The sequence below is a fragment of the Orycteropus afer genome, unplaced genomic scaffold (genome assembly GCF_000298275.1).
Source record: "Orycteropus afer afer isolate SDZICR_OR568_19922 unplaced genomic scaffold, OryAfe1.0 scaffold00103, whole genome shotgun sequence".
NCBI lineage: Eukaryota > Metazoa > Chordata > Mammalia > Tubulidentata > Orycteropodidae > Orycteropus > Orycteropus afer.
The window spans coordinates 4,252,688-4,274,124 of NW_006921690.1; the positions used below are offsets into that span (position 1 = coordinate 4,252,688).

Below are 21,437 nucleotides of genomic sequence, written 5' to 3' on the forward strand. Positions count from 1 at the left end.
AAAACTGTTTTACCTACCCGCTGATAGCCAGAGTAGTCCCGGGGAGCACTGAATTGAGACTGTGTATAACCACTGTTTGGAGTGTTAGAGAATGAAGGGCGGTAACCATCATATCCTCCTAAAGTTTAGGACAAGAAAATTGTTTGTTTTTTTAATCTTCAAAAGGACATTTTGCTTTTTTATTATTAAGCATGGGAAGAACTGAAAAATTTATATGCCATGGTATTTTATTCAAATTAATTCATAATTTCCAATCTTGATCCAATCTCTATAAATTTATGAGTATTAAATGGCTTAGAAAATAGAATTTTCTTTTTTAAAAAATTACCTATGTAAGACTAAACAGTCAGTAATTAATTTAAAACCAAAATGAGAATGTAAGGGGACAGGGAAACTAGATTAATAGAAATGGAAAAACCAGAACAGATTTAATGAAAAGGTTCACACATTAGGAACAGTATAACCAATGTCACTGAACAACTTGTATAGAAATTGTTATATGGGAAGCTAATCTGCTGTGTAAACCTTCATTGAAAATACTATTTAAAATATAAGATTCACCTACCCATGCACACACAAAAATTAAAGGGAAAAAAAAACCTATCCCCCAGAGGATAGTGGGAGACATTTGTCTGACCCTAAATAAATAAGCTCACCCCCAATATTATCATTTAAATGACCTACTGAAACTGTCTAAGTTGTATATAAGAAGCTTAGGCAGAGAGAGAGATATGTTTTCTCCATTATAGTTATTTATTTTGCAAATCAGAAAAGAACCTGAAGTAATGAAAGGTCATCAGATTTGCTTTTTTTTTTTTTTTACCTCTGAATCCATTGGCAGGACCCCGATATCCATTCATCAAGCCTCTAGCACCACGGGAACCTCCACGAGATACACCACGGCTATTGTAATAGGGCTGATTGCTACGTGGAAATCCAGTGTTCTGCTGGGGAGGTTGCTGGTGGTTACCAGTCACTTGATGGGGCTGGTCCTGAGAACCATGGTAAGTGCCAACGACTATCATAAAACAAAACAATATATATATATATGTTGTTGTTAAGTGCCGTTGAGTCGGACCCGACCCATAGCGACCCCTCCTCCTTGAGTTTCCAAAGCAGTATCACTATGGAAGTTGATCATCCCAACTTCCTTCCGAGGAGTGGCTGGTGGGTTTGAACCGCCAGCCTTCTGGTTAGCAGTCAAGTGCCTTGGGCACTATGCTACCAGAGCTCCCATATGTACACACACACGCACGCACGCACGCACAACTCACTATAATTTGTCTCTTCTCCCACACTCTGATTTAAGAAGCATTTTATATAGTTTCATCAGAATTTAATTGTCCTTAAAGAAATTTGCTTATTAACAATAAGGAAAAATGACACATTGATGAAGTTCTTATTGTTTTCCAACCAAGGTAAACCAAAAACCAAACCCACTGCCATCAAGTTGATTCCTACTCATAGCGACCACCTTTGGGTTTCCAAGGTGGTATATCTTTACGGAAGTAGACTGCCCAGTCTTCCTTCTGCAGAGTGGCTGGTGTGTTTGAACCGCCAGCCTTCTAGTTAGCAGTCAAATGCCTTAGGCACTACGCCATAAGTGCTCCTTACCAAGCTAAAGGGGGTGTAAAATTATCTAACAATATCAAACTTTCGAAAGCAGGACACACAATCATATATTTCCACACAAATGAATTGAAAGACTATATACATTTTTACACCCCTTATCCCCCCAGGAGGAACTCTGGTGGCATAGTGGTTAAAGCATTTACCTATTAACCAAAAGGTTCGTGGTTTGAACCCACTAGGCCAGTCTGAGAGAGAAAGATGAGGCAATTTGCTTCCGGAAAGATTTACAGCTTTGGCAATCCTACAGGGCAATTCTATTCTGTCATATAGAGTGGCTATGAGTCAGAATCTACTGAATGGCAGTGGGTTTGGTTTTGGCTTTGGTTCTCCCCTAAGGGGGAGATTTGGCAATATCTGGATATATTTTTGGTTGTCACAAGTAGAAGGGTGCTACTAGAGTTGAAGGAGCCCTGGTGGTACAAAAGTTAAAAAGGCTGCTAATTGAAAGGTTGGCAGTTCAAATACACCTACTGGTTCCATGGCAGAAAGACCTGGAGATCTGCTTCTATAAACAGATTCAATGGCACTTAACAATGATACTGTTAAACACCTTCTACTGAAAGGCACCTACCTTTTAGCACTAGAAATCCTCAATAATTCAAAGTATCTTACATGCTGAAACAGTACAATTAACATTTCATACCATTTAAATATTCTCATTATACAGTTCTTTAATAGTAGAAATTCCTTCCTTGTTTTTTTGTATTTCCCTTGGTAATTAGTAAGTATTATGAATGAATTACATGCAGCTAAATCAGCAGAGGCCTACAATTTAGAACACTTAATGTCTGATTCCATTTCAAAGTTGGTGAAATGGCAAGAAATACATCCAACTTGGAAGACAGTTATATGGTATACCACTCAACACATTCGAAGGAAAAGTTCTAGAAGGCTTACACTACACTTTGCAACCATTTCCACAATGGAGTAAGTTCCAGAACCTACAAACTTTCAAAATTTAAAAGCTAGGGCACATGTCTCCAATGTTCATGATTCACAGGGAGGGAAAAAACAGGTGCTAATAGTACTTTTGGGAAAGCCCACACCACAGAACAGTAACGGTCACAGCAGCCTCTAGTCAGAAATACAAAACCTTTTCTCTTCCATGTCTGGGCAGAGAGAAAAGTAGTATGATTTTTGGAAATCTTCACCTGACTTACTTTGTATCCTCAAAAATAATCCAAGGAAATAATTAGTTCATACAATGTTTGCAATGAAATTGCTAGAGGATGCCTAGTAAAAGAAGGGAGTCAAGTCTCCTTTTCCAACTACTTAAAGGACTAACTACACTATTCACAACATGATCTTTCTATACAAAAAGGCTTTTCATCACATTCCTAAAATTCAAAATACAAGCAAATTACAGATGTATGTAACATTTTTGACTAAGACAGAAACATCTGATTTACATTATGTAATGATCATTCTGACCACAAGTAAGAGATGATGGCTGCCTGGCCTAGACTGATAGTGTAAAGGTGTTATGGGGGGGAGGACAAGACATACAGAGTGATTTTATATCTGAAAGTATCTGTAATTGTTATAATGTTAATTTTTATGATTAATATATATTTTGAAATGGTAAGAAAAAGATTATCTAGCTCAAGTGGTTCAGAGTCAGGAAAGCTGAGAAAAATATAAGAACCAACAGTTTGAAATCAACTGTTACGAAGAGCAAAATTAAGTCAAATGATAGTACAGAAACTACTTTTAACTTCATTACAGTATCCACAAAAATGGCAAAATATCAAGCATATTAGCACAAGATCTAAAGGCCACAAAAATGTATCTGTTCTACAAGAAATTTCTGCATACAGGACAATGAGATAGCTTTGAAAGGAGCCTGAGAGGAAGAAACCCAGTTTTTTCACTCAGAAGCTGAGGATAAGTGACAAATTTTTATCAGAGTATGCCTGATTCAACCTCCATTCTGACTGGTATTGCTGAATTCTACAGAGATATGTAAGAATATATTACTTAAGAGTTCATATTCTTGATCCAAGTTGATTAAGAAATTGGATCATTAGAAAATCTTGTACTTTTGATTAGCCTGGTAAAAGTAAAAATACTATTCCTGTCATTTTAGCAGTTTGCTAGCTTGTGAGATTCCAATTAAATATCTAGAAATTAAATAACCAAAAACCAAAAGAAGATATTTCAGCTCTTAGAAATTTAAAAACCAAACTCACTGCCATCGAGTCATTTGCAACTCATAGCGATCCCTCCCCTTGGGTTTCCAAGGCAATATCTCTACGGAAGTAGATTGCCCAACCTTCCTTCCGAGGAGTGGCTGCTGGTGGGTTTAAACCACCAGCCTTCTGGTTAGAAGCCAAATGCCTTAGGCACTACGCCACCAAAGCTCCCAGATAGCATGCTAGCAGGCTTTAATTAAACAGCAACTAAAATAAAGTTCACGTGATCCAAATAACAAGTTTAATTCCACTAAAAATATGTAATGAAACAGGAGTATTATAGTTATTGGCAGAAGGAAAATGTAATAATACTCTTTTTATAAAACAAGAATATTTTAAAAAGTTGTTGTCTAAAAGAAAAGGCCTCCCAAATGCACATAATTCATATACAAAATAAATTTGACCCAATTCGGGATCAGCAATGAAAAATTCATGTTCTATACTAAAAACAAAAATAATTTAACTCTTGGACAGTGCTACTCTAAAAGTCTAAATGGTCCTAACACTGTCAATAACTAAGCTGGAATGCCAATAAAACACAATAAAATAACACTCATTTTCCTACCTGTTTGAAGCTGTTCTTGCTGAAGCTCTGTTTGTTCTACCTGGTGAGGCTGATTGGAAAAGCTCTGGTTGTAACTGGCTTGGTACTGATTTTGCTGCTTTAAAGTTTCTGGTTCATTAACAGGAGGAACTGGGGCATTCATATTGAACACCTATAAGTGAATAAAATAAATTATTAGTTTATCTGCTTATGCTAACAATTTCCTAATTTTTAGCACAGCAGATTTTCAATGTTGGTTCTATTACAAACATAAAGAGCATTATAAAAATCTCTAACACATCATCATAAAATATCCTTCAACTAATGCACTTCACACAACACTCAGCAAATAAGAGTATAATGACGTAGGAGGTAGGGATTAAAAATCCTTTTAAAAAAACCCAGAAACACAGCAATCAGTGGCATCAGAAATATCATTACGCACATGAAAAATCTTTAAAGAGTGCAAAAACCTCCTGATATAATACCACTTACAAAAATTTATTCTATGTATTTTGAGTTATATAATATTTTCATTGACATTTAAAATTATATTTTAAGTATTTAACTCCATGAACTTTCTTCTGAACACTGATTTAGCTGTATTCCATAATTATGTAGTGCTAAAATTATTTTCTAGAATTTCTGAAATTTAAAGATGCTTACTGAAGAATCAAAATTAAAGTATCTTAATGTCCAATATGTACTTTGAAATTACTTAGATTGTTGAGTCTAGGTAATGATTACACAGATGTTATTCTACTTTTCTGTGTATTTAAAATTTTGGTTATCAAATAAAAAAGGTGAAACTATGAAACAAGATGTAGGGCAGCATAATGAACCTAAATTAATGTCATTGAACTGTACACGTTAACATGTTACAAATGTTGAGCCAGCAAGTATTCTGTTGCATATATTTGTAATTAAAAAAGAAATAAAAGTTGTTTTTTGTTGTAATTAAATATATCCATACTACAGTTAGGGTAGATGAAGACTCAAACAAAAAAAGTTAAATCAAGACATTTTGTGGCGAATCTAACATGATGCATCATGTATACTAGGCACCTCACATTAATGGAATTAATCTGCTTACCGTCTGCATGGACTGGAATGGAGCTGCATTTACATTGATCCCACTGCTGTGTAAAGGTTTGCTTGTCCCAGCCTGGAATACCTGAGGCTGAGATGCAGCAGGAAGGGATGATGATGCTGTATTCTGGTCTGCATTTAAAGAGATTGTTGCCTAACCAAAGCAAATAGATGCACTTTAGTGGGCAAGTACATTCAGCCAAACCCAGAACCCCTAAATATATTTACAAAATCAACTATTTCATGAAAGAAAAATACTACAGTACATGCATTAGGTCAAAAATAAGAGCTACTTTATTAATGGTAACATACTTCTACTCAATTCATGATTAAGGGCTTCATCATGTGTATAGGACCTGGTAACAGAACTTGCCTGAATCTGGTCAATTGGTTCCTTTTGTGGTCGCTGCTCTGCAGCATGGGAAGGTTGGTACAAGGGCTGAGATGATGTGTACCCCTCACTTGTGGATGAAACCAAAGGAACCTAGAGAAAGGTAAAGAAATCAGTGTTTCTTTTTGTTTGTAAAATTGACTTTAAACAAATAAACCAACTGGTTTTGCTGTGTTCATCTTCACCAAAAATAACACCACCAACTCTTAAGATTAGGTACCTGTGTCTAGCCTATCTAAGATAGATAAGTCTAAGAAACATATAGTTGTTTAAACATAGGGATTTAAAGGCTATAAAACCTAGCAGTTACAACAGATAGTATATTTTAAAGCTCAATGTTAAACCAAGTCCTTGTCACAAGTACTTCTAAAATGGCATAATGTGCATTAACTTCCAGAATTAAAATGTATTCTGAAATTTTCAGTTTAGAATTAAACTGTACTTAGTACCTTATAATAAACTACTAAAACCCAATAATTAAGAAGAAAAATTTAAAGCCTCATCACAAGGAAAGTGAGAATATGAGATAAAATGCTGATAGCTCCCCATGCCAAAAAATTTGTGAGAAGACTTTGACATCAATCAAATCTGTACTTGACTTTTCATATGCTAACTAAAAAAAGAGACCCAAGAACTGATTAAAAACAAGTCTGAAAAAATATTTGTATTGCTCTTACTTGTGTAGCTTCTGGCTGTACAGGAACTTGATTAGGTTGAGCAAGTCTAGATTCAGAATGAACTACAAAATCGACAAAAAATAGTTATACAAAACCAAATTTCTTAAAGAGATACCTCAATACTTTTCACTTGGTTGCTAAAAGCTGATTTCTATAGCCACAATAAATATTTTAGCAATCATGAAAATAAAATGAGAAGTGTAAGAAAAATTGTGGCTTTCAAGTGGGCATTTTGGATTTACTGGGGAGTAATAATTAGTCAACTCTCACAACTGCTGTCATTTTGTTTTGCAAGGGTCAAGTAAAATGTGAGAAAATACTGAAGTATAGAGCAGAACAGACAAGAATCAGTGCTAGTTACGTGAAAAACCCACTGCTACTGAGTTGACTTTTAGCAACCCTATAGAACAGAGGACAACTGCCACATAGGGTTCCCAAGGCTGTAAATCTTTACAGAAGCAGAATGTTTGATCTTTCTCCTATGGAGCAGCTGGTGGGTTAGAACCACCAAACTTTTGGTTAGCAGTCAAATGCTTTGATCACTGTACCACCAGAGGTCCTTATTCATTAAGAACTTTTTAAAGAAATACAAAGAAGAATTACTCTTCTTCAAGACCTTACATATTCAGTTAATTCTAACATTCTCAACTTTAAATAAAATTTCAAATTTTTCTACAAGGAAATAATTATAAACATGTATTTAAAAAGGCCTATATTCCATTCAGTGAGCATCATGACAATTTCCACTATGTTCAACCACCTCCCCAAAATGATTAATAATAATTATTATTATATAATAATATATATATGTAAAATACACACACACACACACATAAGTATGTTGTTGTTATGTGCTATCGAATTGGACCTGACTCATAGTGACCCCTCCTTGGGTTTCCAAGGCGGTATCACTACGGAAGTAGATTGCTCAACCTTCCTTCCGAGGAGTGGCTGGTGGGTTTGAACCGCCAGCCCTCTGGTTAGCAGTAGGCACTACACTACCAGAGCTCCCTATATATAAATAATACAGGATCTTTCATCAGTCATATAGAAATCACCCATTTTTGTTGAAAAGTCATAGAAATGGTCTTAAAGGTTCTATCAATGTTGCATGCATTGACTATGGCACAACTTAGCAGCCAAGAAAATAATGTATTTCTTTCCTCAGAGCTCACAAAATGAATACTATCAATTTTCTAGATTCCTATCTGAAAGAACTAACCCTTGATGTATTTTTTAACTCTTGGTAGAGATATGACAGAGCTATGACATCCCTTTATTTAAATCCTAACTACCTTACCAACTTAATTCTATTATTATGTTTTAATTCAGCAACTTCTTTCATAGCATTAAAGATTAATGATGCAACATTCACTGTTACTTCATGCTGTTTTTCTTTTGTGCCACTAATGCCAACATGTTCTAGGAAAAAAAACAAGACTTAAAAAAAAAAATTAATGACAAAAGACAGGCTTTTGAGCTAAACATTTACACTAGGAAGATATACTCCTTGGAGAGATGAATCATGCGAGAATAGAAAGACTATGCATCGGGAGACAGCTCAGGGGAAAGAGGTGCATGGGAAGGAAGGACACAGGAAGTGGTGGCTATGGGGAGAAGCAGGAGGACGGCTATTGCATTGTGGGAGGTTACAGTCAATGTCATGAGACAAAACGTATGAACTGCTACATGGAGGATGAATTTGCTCTATAAACTTTCACTCAAATCACAATAAAATTTTTTTAAAAAATTAATAATAATCCTGGAGAGAAAGTATAGTAAACCAATGCAAAGTGCCAACTCTATTTGGTGCTGTTACTTCAAATAATGGTGTAAGAGCAGCAAGAGTTTAGAACTGCAACTCTCTTCTGGTCTATCTCATCCCCTTTCCTCTTAAGCATTCCCTTACTCACTTTTTGTTGTTGCACTTCATTTTCACTTACATTCAAAAATTCTCCTAGAACAACAAAATCTCCCTCCAAGCATCCTTCAGAGAAAGATTCTTCTATTATTTATATTCCTAGGTTAATTCTGAAATTTAAAAGTCAAGCAAAACTAACCTATAGAGTTAGATACCGAAAAATAGTTATCATGGGGCTGAGGGGTATGGGGAAATAGTGACTATAAGGAACACGAAGTGGGCTTCTGGGGTAGTAGTGATGTTATATTTCTTGATCTAAGTGTTGATGTGTTTAGTTTGTAAAAACTCACTGAACTACACACTTGTATGAATTTTTTTATGTCTATATTCCAATAAAGTTATAGAAGAACTATGAAAATATAGTTAAAATTCTTATTATACAAAACACAATATAGTATTTATTATTAAACAAAAGGATAGAAGATCCAAAAATTAAGCAAGCATTAAAAGGAAAAAAAAGAACAATTTTCACAAACTTTATAATGTATAAAAGCACTGGCCCTATACTTTACTAATCAACCTCATATAAAAATGTACCATTACAAACCTGGTGGACAAACCAGCTGGGGCATGTCCATGTTTTGTGTAGGATTCATAGGTTGTGCAGATACAATAGCAGGATCAAGTGTCTGGTTTTCAAAATCCAACATTGAATCCTACAAATTAAGTTGTGATACGATGAGATTACATTAAACATAAACTCTTAAACCTTCTGCTGTAGTTTTTTGACTAAATGTACCAACCTGTATGAAATTATAGGGCCCCTGCATTTGTGCCATGAGGTCCTGTACTCGTTGTCTTCTCACAAGGGGATCTGCCTGAGCCACTGGAGTCAAAGAGTGAGATTCTTGTACTGAAGGAGATGCAGCCTGTGGTTGCTGCTGGAGTGAATTTACCACCTAAAGTGAGAGAGGACATTGTGAAGGATGTTTAAGCACAAGTAACTTGACCAAGGCTAACTGTTCCAGTAATTAACTAGTAGTAATCAGCCAAAAAAAAGGAGCTCTGGTTGTATAGTGGTTAAGGCATTTGGCTGTTAATCAGAAGATTGGTGATTCAAAACCACCAGCTGCTCCATAGGAAGATGATGAGGCAATCTACTTCTGTAAAAATTCACAGCCCTAGAAACCTTATGGGTTGGCTATGAGTCGGAATCAACTCCATGGCAGTGGGTTAATCAGTCAGCCAAGGAGCCCTGGTGGTACAACAGTTACACTGAAAGGCTGGTGTTCAAATGCACAAGCTGCTCTGAAGAAGAAAATACCTGGGCCATCAAGACCTATGGGGGGGATCAACTAGTCCTAGCGACTGGTACACCATGCGATCTGCATCCTAAAAGACTATGAGACCAGAAGAACTAGATGGTGTTTGGCTACCATAGTCAACCACTCAGAAGGAGATCTATGTAGGAGATCCTGGATAGAGAGGAAGAACAATGTGGAGCAAAACTCAAAATCATCTGGGGGAAAAAAAAGGGGCGGGACCAGATTTGCTGGTCTGATAAGAGTCTGGTGGAACCACTGAGACTATATGGCCCCTAGCTGCCCTGCAGGTCTGGAATTGAACCCAGACCTTTGGCTTCCAGCCAAACAAAAGACAGGCATATGAGATGAACATTTACCTGAGGTAGATCCACTCCTTGGAGAGAATAATCATGGAGAAAGAAAGGCTGTTTATGCACAGGAGACAGCTCAGGGGGCAGGAGTGCATGGAGGGATGGACACAGGGAAGAGGTTAACTATTGGGAAAAGTGGGAGGGGAGCTGTTGCATTGTGGTAAATTGTAGTCAATGTCATGATACAAAGTATATGTGAACTGCTACATGGAAAAGTGAATTTGCTCATTAAGTTTTTACCCAAATCGTAATTTAAAAAAAACCCTATGGGGCAAAAATGGTACATTGGCACCTACCAACAAATCAGTTCATTGGAAATCAGAAAAGTGAATTTTAAAGGAGGCTAGTAAATCAGAAATAAGACTCTCAAAAAGGGTTACTATCTGCAGAGATAAAAAGAAAAACACCCAAGAAGTGTCCAAGATGACACCCCACCCATCCCAGTAAGTAGGCCTTTCTAAAGGTTACTATAGGGGAACCCCCATTTTTTTTTAATAAAGCAACCTAATGTCAGTTAACAAATAAATTGTGTACTTCAATACACAGATTAATCCAGGTAACTTTTTACATGAAATAATTATTGTAATCAAATCAGCCAAGTGATTCTATTAAATATCCATTAATTATAAACTACTTTTTAAATAACAGATTTTAATTTGTGAATTTATTACATAAGTACCAATAATGCAAAAGACTAAAAGCAATCTTAATTAGTTCTCAAGAGATTTATAAAATTACTAATTAAAGATAAAGACAACAACCTTACAGTACAAAGAACTATAGCACTCTTACCTCAACTGTTTCAACTGTCCACTCATCTACTGGCTCTTTTTCACCGCTGCTGAACTGTGTTTCTGCCATAAATTGTCTATTTACATACTGCAAAGCAAAGTAAATGTTTGAGACATCTATATGAAAGGCAGAAAGGGAAAAGTAGCGTTCAATAAATATCATACCTCTGTTGATTCAACTTCACTTTGTTCGGTGTATTCTTCTGCTGGCTCTGGTTCTAGAGGCAAAAATATAGTGCAAAAGAGAAATCTTTTTAAAGTTGGCAATTCAACTTAACTCCCAGTGAGTAAGTTGCCATCACATAGTCTGAATTTATTTATAAAGTTAATAGTAAATTTCTATACTTTACCACCCTTACAGAAATATAAAGACTTTATCATTTACTCCAGAATACTTTAGTTCCAACAGTACTTACTCTGGATTAGATATAATGCAAATAAAGAGCTACCAAGCTAAAACCTTTCTTTTAAGTAAAAGGGTAAAAGCAGCATACAGATTATCATCTTCCTCTACTTTGTAAAAGGGGTAAAGAGGACCAATAAGGAATGTTTAAGTTGATCTGCAACTCTTAAATTCCACTCATACATAATTGCCCCTTCTAATTTCGACCTATTAACTAATTCTTAATAAAATGCTTACTTCTGTGCCAAGCACTGTTTAATCATTTCACCTATCAATTTCTTACTCACTCTGTACAATAATCCTATGACAGAAGGAAAAAAAAAAAAAAACTCACTGCCATCTAGTTGATTCTGACTCACAGCACCCCTAGTTAAGTTTCCAAGGCAGTAAATCTTTACAAAGTACATTGCCCCATGTTTTTGGGAGACAAGATTTGAATTCAGGCAGTCTGATTCTAGAACATGTGCTTTTATATCATTAACAAAATGTGTGTTCCAACTATCTCCTCATTGTACTTATAATTTTACTCATCAACTTATGTTATCATAAAAGTACTCAGTAAATGCCTACCTACTAAGTTAGTGCTGTGCTAGGTGTTAAGATCCCATGTGACTGTTAAGATCCCATGTTACTGAGGATCTCACCCTAATAAAAACAAACCACTATTCATTCCATACACCAGGATGGTAAACAGAACTAAGTGAGGGCATGTCAGTCAAAAATCTATTTGACTTGATGAACTTTACAACAACTAGCCTCCATGCACACTACAGAGCAGCAAGAGAAACAGGAGTTTATAATAGAGATTAAGACTAGTAAGATAAATGACTGATATAGCTCTGGCAGCATAGTGGCTAAAGCACTTGACTGCTAACCAGGAGGCTGGCGGTTCAAACCCACCAGCCACTCCTCGGAAGGAAGGTTGGGCAATCCTACTTCCGTAGTGATACTGCCTCGGAAACCCAAGGAGGGGTCGCTATGAGTCAGGGCCAACTCGACGGCACATAACAACAACAACAACAACATAGAATACTTCAAGCAGTTAAGATAATTCATATCAAATACCTCTAAGAATCATTATGTGTTTCATCTTAATATTTTATCATGCTTAAACTTTCTTTAAAAATCTTAATGTACATACATAATAAGTTAAGTCTACAGCTTAAACAAGTGGGAAAGTAGAATAAAAACGAGACCCCTAAAACAAAGTTCATATCCATCTAAATACTCACCAGCTTCAGCTACCTGGTCTTCAACTGTGGGTGCTGAGGCTGCCTCTTCTTCCTCACATAATCCATTTTGGTGGTTGTGGGTACTGTCAAAGTAGTTTGACTGAAAAACACGCTCAACAATTTCCTTTAGAGCTTTATCTAAAAAAAGAGTATGAATTATGTTAGGACACCTGGCTTGAAAGATTCTACGTTACAAAATATCATGGTAAAATTAAAAAACCCTCAACTGTCAAAACACATAAAAAGATCAAATTTCACTAAGAACAAAAATGTATTACAGAATGGTAAGAAGCAATATTAGTTTATACTTTACTGAACAGATGTGCTTTAAGCAAATTAGCTAAAAAGACGATGACAATTAACATTTACCCATTCACTAAGTACTTACTCAGAACCTATCATATGCTAGGCAATGAGACAAAAATAAAGAAGATAAAAAGACAATGTATGCCCTCCCTAATCTTACACTCTAGTAGAGGAGAGCTTTCAAAAACAAAAACAAATTACATCTATGAAAATCAGTATACAGAGTCACAATAGATTGGGCCTAGTTAAGGACAGAACATGGAAACTTTCCTGGGGGAAGTTTTGCAAGGGCTGCAATTTCTAAGATGGGCAGTAAAGCAGAGAGAAGTATTTCAAGACAGAGGCAACAGCATTTACAAACAAAGAAGCATGCCAAATACAAGAAAATGAAAGCATGCCACTGTGACTAAAGACAAAGAATTAGGTGAAAAGATGAACCTGGACCAACTGGCAAAAGATGAACCACAAAAGGCCCTTGAGTTAAGGATGACTGTTTTAATCCAAAATGTAACGTACAGTTATGAAAGGACTTCAAAGGGGGTAAAGAATTCAGTTAGAGGTGATGTCATTAGATTAAAGAAAGGTAGAAAAATTAAGAAAATAAGAATTAGATTTTAAAAACATTTAAAAAGCAAAATAAAACTGACGGACTATAATGGACAAGGATATAAGAAAGGTGGATAGCCATGGATATATGTGTGTAAAAGATTACTCTCAATTTTCTGGCCTTGGACAGTAGATGGATAGGTAGGGTCACTAATAGTAGTGCCCTCAAAGGGCACTATAAAGAAAAACAAAATTTGAGGGATCATATTACACCTACTATTCACTTACTATCTGACATTTCACATTTACAACAATAGTAAAAAAAATCTATTTTGCACATTAACAACATATAACTGTCAGTAACGAACACAGAGGTGAAGGTAAGAATAAAGTAGGTTGTGAGGTTATGCGTCAACTTGGCTGGGCCATGATTCTCAGTGGTTTGGTAGTTACATATTAAAGCAGTCATGCATTTTGTGATGGGATACAATTATTCTCCAAACACAAGGTTGATTTTCACCTAACAATCTGGTCTTTGGAACTTAACCATATTGATTGAGGAGTAGGTGAGTAGATGTATATAAAATATTCTAAAATTAATCCTATTTACAATAAAACTACCTTGTGTATGTTTCATGTTTTCCTTCTCCCATTTCACAAACATTTAACTAAGAACTATTTGTTTTCAAAAAAGGGTTATGTGGCAACTGGGTACATTAGTACTTTTCCATTGATTATAAAGATGTCACATTCCTAAAATGTGGGCACAAGATTAGATAGAAAATAACCTGAAAGCAAGCTATAACCTTAAAGCTTTATCTCTTGTTACTTTAATTCTTATGAAAATTTGATCAAGTTTAACTGACAAACTACTTTTTTTTGAACTTGTAAGATTATCCACACAATTACTTTCCAAACAAACTTCAAATAGTGAATTCAGTACTCATTTGAAGCAAAGCTAAGAGAAAGAAGCTAGTAATACTTTTTCACAAAGAAATAGAACACAAGAAAAGCTAAAAGCTAAGAGGATGATTTCTGATATAAGCACTTCATGTATCATCTACCCATTTCTTTAAGGCAAATCTATTCCAAGTTGTATCACGCTTTGCCAATTAAAGCTTAAAATCAATCCAATTTAATTTCTTTCCAAATAAAACAACATAAAGGTATTTTTTTTCCTTAATATATCCTAAAAAATACTTCTCCAACTCAACCTTAAGGAAGCCAAGACAAGAATCTATTCCCTGATTTACTAAGAGACTCTAAAGTTCCTAATTTACTAAGGTACTGAAACTTACGGTTACCTGCTGTCAATTCAGTCCCCAACGCATGGAGACTTCATATGCAATATTGTGATCCACAAGGTTTTCATTGGCTGATTTCTGGAAGGAGATCACCAGACCCTTCTTCCTAGTCTGTCACTCTGGAAGCTTGTTAACTCATCCTTTTTTTTGCTTTAGTTTTTAAATCAACAAATTATATAGTTGTATATTTGAGGTTAAGGAGCTCTAATAGAGAAAACAAGACTAAAATCAGGAGTTTCAAAATTTTACAAAAGTGAAGATCACCGAATCAGCAGAAGTTTAAGAAATACTAAGGCAAAAGCCACCCATCTAATACCAGGAATCTCTTAACTGTGTGAATGGTTACACACTCAGCTGCTAACTGAAAGGTTAAGGTCAGAGCCTATCCAGAAATACCTCAGAGGAAATCTACTTGGTGATCTATTTCTAAAAAATCAGCCACTTAAAACCATATGGAGCACCTTCTACTCTGGCACACAGAGTCACGGTGAGTTAGAATCAACTTGATGGCAACTGGTTGCTGGTTATCTAGTACCAGTAACTCTGGAAAGTCAAATTTGGTGCTAATTTGTCAGCTTCAAGTAGAGTAAGTTACACAATGAAACCTGTAAGAACTGGAACTTAACAGGACTGCCACTGTTTTCCAGGTCTAGCCAGTTTTCCACCTTCGACAAGGTGCAGTCTTACCACTTTTCTATCGCTCTCTATATTCGAATATATATATCGGAAATATTCGAATTCTTCTTCTCTGACACTTTTTCACCTTACACAGGGCCTGATTTTTGAATGTTTTATTGTACATAAATCCATGTTTAAATTAACACTCTGACCTTCACAGATTTTTGGTTAGTTGTTGTTGTTTTGATTTACACACTACATACAGACATGTGGGAAAGATACTAGAAGAAAATAAATCAAAATATTAATAAATGAATTTATACTTCTAAATTTTCTTCAATTAATATTACTTTTGAATATGAAAACTTTTTAAAAATACATTTTATTGAAATATAATTTATGTACAGCGATATACACAAAACTAAATTGAAAGGGTCAATGCATTTGGGGGGGACTGTATTCCCTCCCCTCCCTGATAACCAACAAAGTTATAGGAAAACTAATTTTTAAGATTGTTAGTTACAAAATCCAAGTATAAATGATACTCACAGGTTGTTCCACATATAGATTTTTCCTTCCCTTCCAGCAAATCCCACAGGTGAACGGAGGCATGTTCATACTGCTCATTCAATCTTATAAAAATAATCAAATAGCTAATTAATTACCTCTTCTGTTGTCAACTTAAGGCAGCATTTAGAAAGTTCTATTATCAAATACCCTATACCTCAAGCTCATGTCCCGTTCAGGGTCCACTAACTTGTAGAATTCATCCAATAATGACAATTCCTCTTCAGACAGTATCGGCACTCCATTCAAACCTTGTTTCAAGTCAGTTCGCACTTCATCATCTCCTAACTTGTCCAAAACATATTGCAGTTCAAGTACGGTTTTTAAACGTTTCTGTTCTGCTTCTTCTCTCATCAGCTGCTCCCGACGTGCTGTCTTCTTTATTGTTTTCTGAATCTAAAAATAAAATTAATATAAACATAAGACACTGAAGTAAGTTTTACAAAACTTTTAGTACATTTTCAAGCAGACTATAAAGAAAACGGCACAGAATTGGGTGTGGCCACCATACGTAAAAAGCTAATTCTTAAATTACAAAAAAGTTTTAAAAATATGATCCATTTCAAGCAGTTGTTATAAATTCAGAACATTCCTTTCCCTTTAAGGTATTATATTACTGAAATATTACAGACGAAACAATGGTTTTGGGTTTTCCTTCAAAATAATTCAGCAGACAAGGGAAATAAAAAGAGTAGATACAGGTAAGATATGACCAGCCATGAGATACCCAGGTATGGTACATACGTAAACAGTTCATTATATCATTATCTGTAGCTTAGTATTTATGTTTGATAATTTTTATAATAGTATAGATCAAGATAAATAAATATTCTATAAATGTGAAATTAAAAAAAAAAAATCTACCAGACACAAAATAACCCTACCTACACTATTTCCTTCAATGTAAAAGGGGCCAAAGTGTTAGCTTAAGTACTTAATTTTGACTCTGGAGGCAATGATAAAACCTGCCACTGCACCCCTCTCCCCAAACAAGATATTGCTACTATTACAAAGGTATCTCAACATACTAAAAATAGTTAAAAACAACTGTGTTTTTTGTTTTTTTAATGAGAAAAGGGATACTGGCAGAGGAAAAAAAAAGGTGACAGCAAAAGATACAGAAAAGGGAAATAAGATTGATATTTTTCCAACTATTCTTTCTCTCCCCTGGAAAGGTAGAAAGGGAGACTGTCAGCCAACCTCAAAATACTTCTCTCCTTCTTTCTCATGTCTAGCATCAGAGCGTGAAACAGACTTGTCAACTCGGAAGGAAGGTTGAGCAACCTACTTCCGTAGTGATACTGCCTCAGAAACCCAAGGAGGGGTTGCTATGAGTCGGATCTGACTCGACAGCTTGAGTTCTTAGTTTGTCGTCAACCATGTTAAGTGTGTCCCTTGCCACCTTCTCCCCTTATCTGAGCATCACTAGAATGAACTGAAACTGAGGAAACCAAAATAGGGACATATGAAATTTACACTAAAAGGAGAAATGGGAAGAAAGGAGGCCTTTATCTGGGAAGAATGATGGAGACTGCAACAAGAAAAATCTGTAATGGCAGCAAAGAAGGAAGTAGAATAAATGATGTCTTAGCAATAAAGGACAAGTGAGTAGTATACATGAACAAAGAAATCAGAGCACTCTAAGATGGTCAAAAAACTAAGATGGTCAAAAAAGCTTAAAAAAAAAAAATTGACATGTACTCGTAAAATGGATAAACTTTCAATCTTCGAAGGAAAGGGGGCAGCACATAGCTGGGGGCAGAAAAGCAAAAAACATTTTAGGAAGAGGCAGGAATGCTAAAGTAGAGAAAGAAAAAGAACAACCAACTATAAGAGACCAAAAGGGCAACATTTGCCCAAAACCAAAGATGAGAAGATAGAAGAGGAAAGGGAAACCACATGAATGGAAACAGGGAGAGCGCAGACATATTGTGGGGATCGCAGCCAATGTCACAGAACAATATACGTATGAACTATTGGTGGGAAAAACTGATTTTCTATGTAAACTTTCACCTAAAACATTTTAACCTAAATGTTAAAAAATATAAGACTTTTATAAGATAATAAAGTCACTTTGGATGAAGTAAGCAGTTCCAACAGGGATAAAGGTAAAGCTTAAGAAAAGGAGATTAGAGCTAGGATGAAGCAGCTTTTGAATGCAAAAAACAAAAACAAACAAACAAACAAAATGGTTTTTAATAATTGCATAAAGTCCGCCGAGGATTAGAGTTAAAAAGACAACCTGCCAAGTAAAGATCCGGAGAAAAGTTGCTGAAAACACCATAGTGATAAAACAGAAGCAATGAATATACAACAATTTCATTTACAGTGACAGTGTTATCAGAATTAGATGCTATATTAAATTGTACAGTAATCTTGATTCCTATGACCTAGATCCAAAAAAAGAAAGAAATTGGACAGGGTTCATCAAGCCTGAGGCTCTGGCCTAATTTGGCCCTACCTGGGTATAAATTAAAATTCCTTTTCTCCACTTTCAGGCAAATCATCAACATTTTCTATCTCTAATCAAATATAGTAAGTAATGATAATATTAAATAGGAGCTCTGGTGGCATGGTGCCTAAGGCATTTGACTGCTAACCAGAAGGCTGGCAGTTCAAACCCACCAGCCACTCCTGGGAAGGAAGACTGGATAATCTACTTCCACAGCAATACTGCCTTGGAAACCCAAACAGGGATCGCTATCAAATCCCTACTTGGGTATAAATTAAAATTCCTTTTTTCCATTTTTAGACAAATCATCAAAGCTGTCTATCTTTAATCAAATATAATAAGTAATGATAATATTAAATCCTTAAAATATATTAGTTACCCATCAAAACTGTTCCAGGCACAATCTTGTGAAATTACAATCACTACTTTACAGATCAAAAAACTGAGAAAAGTAAAGTAACTCATCAAAGGTCAAACAATTTACTAGCCCACAGAAATGGAACAATCAGGATTTAAATCTAAGCAGTGTCATTCCAAAGTCAGAATGCTTAAACCCTGTACTGTATTGTCTCTCATCAGATAATAAATTGTTTTGTTTGTTCATTTAACCAAATCAGAGACATCTTTCTATTTCCGTATTAGCCTTTCTCCAAATAAGGGATACCTAAAGACTGAAAGGAGCCCTTGTGGTGCCAAAGCTAAGTGCTCTGCTACTAACTGATGGTTAGAAACCATCCAGTGGCTGCTCGGGAGAACTATGGCAGTCTGCTGCCATAAAAATTACAGTTCAAAAAACCCTATGGAGCAGCCCTGTGTCACATGGGGTACTGGTTGAAACGGATTCAACTCAAAATAGATTCAGTGACATTTAACAACATTGAGAAGACTACTAATTTTCTGGATTCAACTTTCAACAAATTATTTGACATTGCTTTTCATCTTATTCCCAAAACCTTTTGTCACATTAAATGGTATCCAGAAAAAAACAGCACTTTGTTAGATCAAGAGTTAATAAAGTATAGTGTATCAATCTGCCACATCCTTTAAAATTCCTAATGAAAGGAATATATGGAAAATAAATGCCCATCAACATATATATATATATATATATATATATATATATGCAGTCAGCTTTTAAACCAATGAAATCTTTAAGGTAATTATACTTTTTTTTAATTATTATTATTATTATTATTATACATCTTTGTTTTAACTGAAACTTTGTCCTTTTAAAAAACATCTTCCAGGTGTTGCAACAAGCTTTACAGAATTGGAAAGCATCTTAAATATAACTAAGTCGGACTTTGCAGATAATTTAACTGAGATCCAGGGAGCTTGTCAATTGTAATGCAAAAACTGAAACCCAAAGAAACAGCAGAACATTCTACGAACCTAATTTTTAATACTGCCTGAACATCTGTATCATCTTTTACTTACATCTTGACTTAATGCCATGAAACTCCTCTGTAATTCTTTTGCAAATTCCAAGTTATTTGTGACTTCCTGGTACTTAGATACTGCATCCTAAAATGACAAAGAAAGAACCCAATTTTATTGGAAGCATAACCACAAAATTAATTTCATTTAAAACAGTGAGTATAACATATTTAATAAAATACAACATCTTTACCAGTTGATCTTGATTAAGCCTTTCCCCTTTGTTCATTCGTTCCTGGTAATCATCAAGCTTGCCCTATTTTAAAAGAAAATAGGAATCATAATCCATACTGAAGGTATAATATACCAGTTTAACTAACCATGCTAAAATGGCAAACTCAACACAATCCTCTGAAGGTGTCTCAATTCTTTCCTTAAATACACTTTTTAGATGTATTCCTATTGATTAGTACATCAAAATACCTCCCTAAGTTTAATTAATAGTGAGATAAGAGATCAATTTTAATAGTCATGAATCACTTAACATCCACAATACGTTCTGTAAAATAGGATGTGATGTGATTTGGACATTGTGCAAACATTCCTAAATCACGAGCAATAATATAGCATTCATTGATCTTCCACCTTCATGTTGTTCAATAACCTTTTGCTTCATTTCCAAATCCATACTTTTCCTTTGCTTCTTGCTGCTATTAACCACTAGCAGTTTTGTTGCATTTGAGAGCCACAATGCACTTCACAGCAGTATTTTCAAAAGAAATTAAACTGAGAGATAATGCTACAACACTCAAGAACATACAACACATGAGACTGAATGCTGCTATGAGTCAAAGCATACACTGTTATACGGTAAAAGTTTTATGTGTAAATAGGGAAAATACACATTAAAATAACAGAAAGTACCATACATACATAAACCAGTAACACAGGCATTTATTATGACTATCATATGTATTGTAAGTTATACATATATTGTATACTCAATTATAAGCCTGGCAGTGCAATCGCTTTATAAACAAGAGACATGAAATACCTGTGCTGTGTGCAGGAAGCTGTTGCATTCACTACATATCATTCTCAGATCAGGATTTCTAATTCTACTATAACCTTACAGGACCAGACATATATGCAGCTGAAAGCTGCCCAATTAGAGGTCATGCAGTGCCTAACTATACTCCAAACATGTATAACAATACCAAATATTGTAAACCAATGACATAATATTGTTTATTCTTAGGGTTTCTCAAAAAAGGTATGCATCAGATATGTGAGACACATGGTTCCCACATACATGGGTAAGTGAGGACCACAACTTACTTGAGATTGAGATCCTCCTGCTTATCCTCCAAGAAATAAGCAAATCTAGAAAGTGCTAAATTTTATAAAGAAGTAGGCCAAAAAAATAACCTTTAATCAATTAACACTAGAGAAATAGTGTATGAAAGGGGAATCATTGTGAAAGATGAGTTCAAACACTAGCTATATACAACTTAAATTTCTAAATATTGTCCCCCAACAAGAATTCATGTGAATAAGTGGTATAAAGAGTTTATTTTTCCTGAAATAGTGAGCATACAGTCTTTGATGCACCTCATCCATTATCCCTAAACATGAGATAACTTTCAGGCTTCCTCCTCCTGTATGGGCAGTGCACTGGACTATTTTCTCACAAATGGAGTTAAATGTACAGGGGTGGAAGTGGAAAACTAACCTCTGGTTTAAGGTCACCTTTTTTCCCTAAGATAAAAACAACAGAGGC

The 21,437-nt window shown here is 35.2% G+C and overlaps 1 protein-coding gene across 1 annotated transcript in view; it reads right to left on the reverse strand.

The window, feature by feature from the left end:
* Positions 1–21,437, reverse strand: part of CAPRIN1 (cell cycle associated protein 1) — a 35,046-nt gene that overhangs the window by 2,069 nt on the left and 11,540 nt on the right. The window contains exons 2-16 of the mRNA XM_007943267.1: positions 19,911–19,973; positions 19,718–19,804; positions 15,986–16,224; positions 15,811–15,893; positions 12,488–12,625; positions 11,018–11,070; positions 10,854–10,940; positions 9,190–9,345; positions 8,994–9,102; positions 6,526–6,587; positions 5,831–5,941; positions 5,462–5,611; positions 4,390–4,540; positions 824–1,018; positions 18–118 (exon numbers count right to left, since the gene is read on the reverse strand). Coding sequence (XP_007941458.1) covers positions 18–118; positions 824–1,018; positions 4,390–4,540; positions 5,462–5,611; positions 5,831–5,941; positions 6,526–6,587; positions 8,994–9,102; positions 9,190–9,345; positions 10,854–10,940; positions 11,018–11,070; positions 12,488–12,625; positions 15,811–15,893; positions 15,986–16,224; positions 19,718–19,804; positions 19,911–19,973 — 1,785 coding nt within the window. The remainder of the gene's footprint in view (positions 1–17; positions 119–823; positions 1,019–4,389; positions 4,541–5,461; positions 5,612–5,830; positions 5,942–6,525; positions 6,588–8,993; positions 9,103–9,189; positions 9,346–10,853; positions 10,941–11,017; positions 11,071–12,487; positions 12,626–15,810; positions 15,894–15,985; positions 16,225–19,717; positions 19,805–19,910; positions 19,974–21,437) is intronic.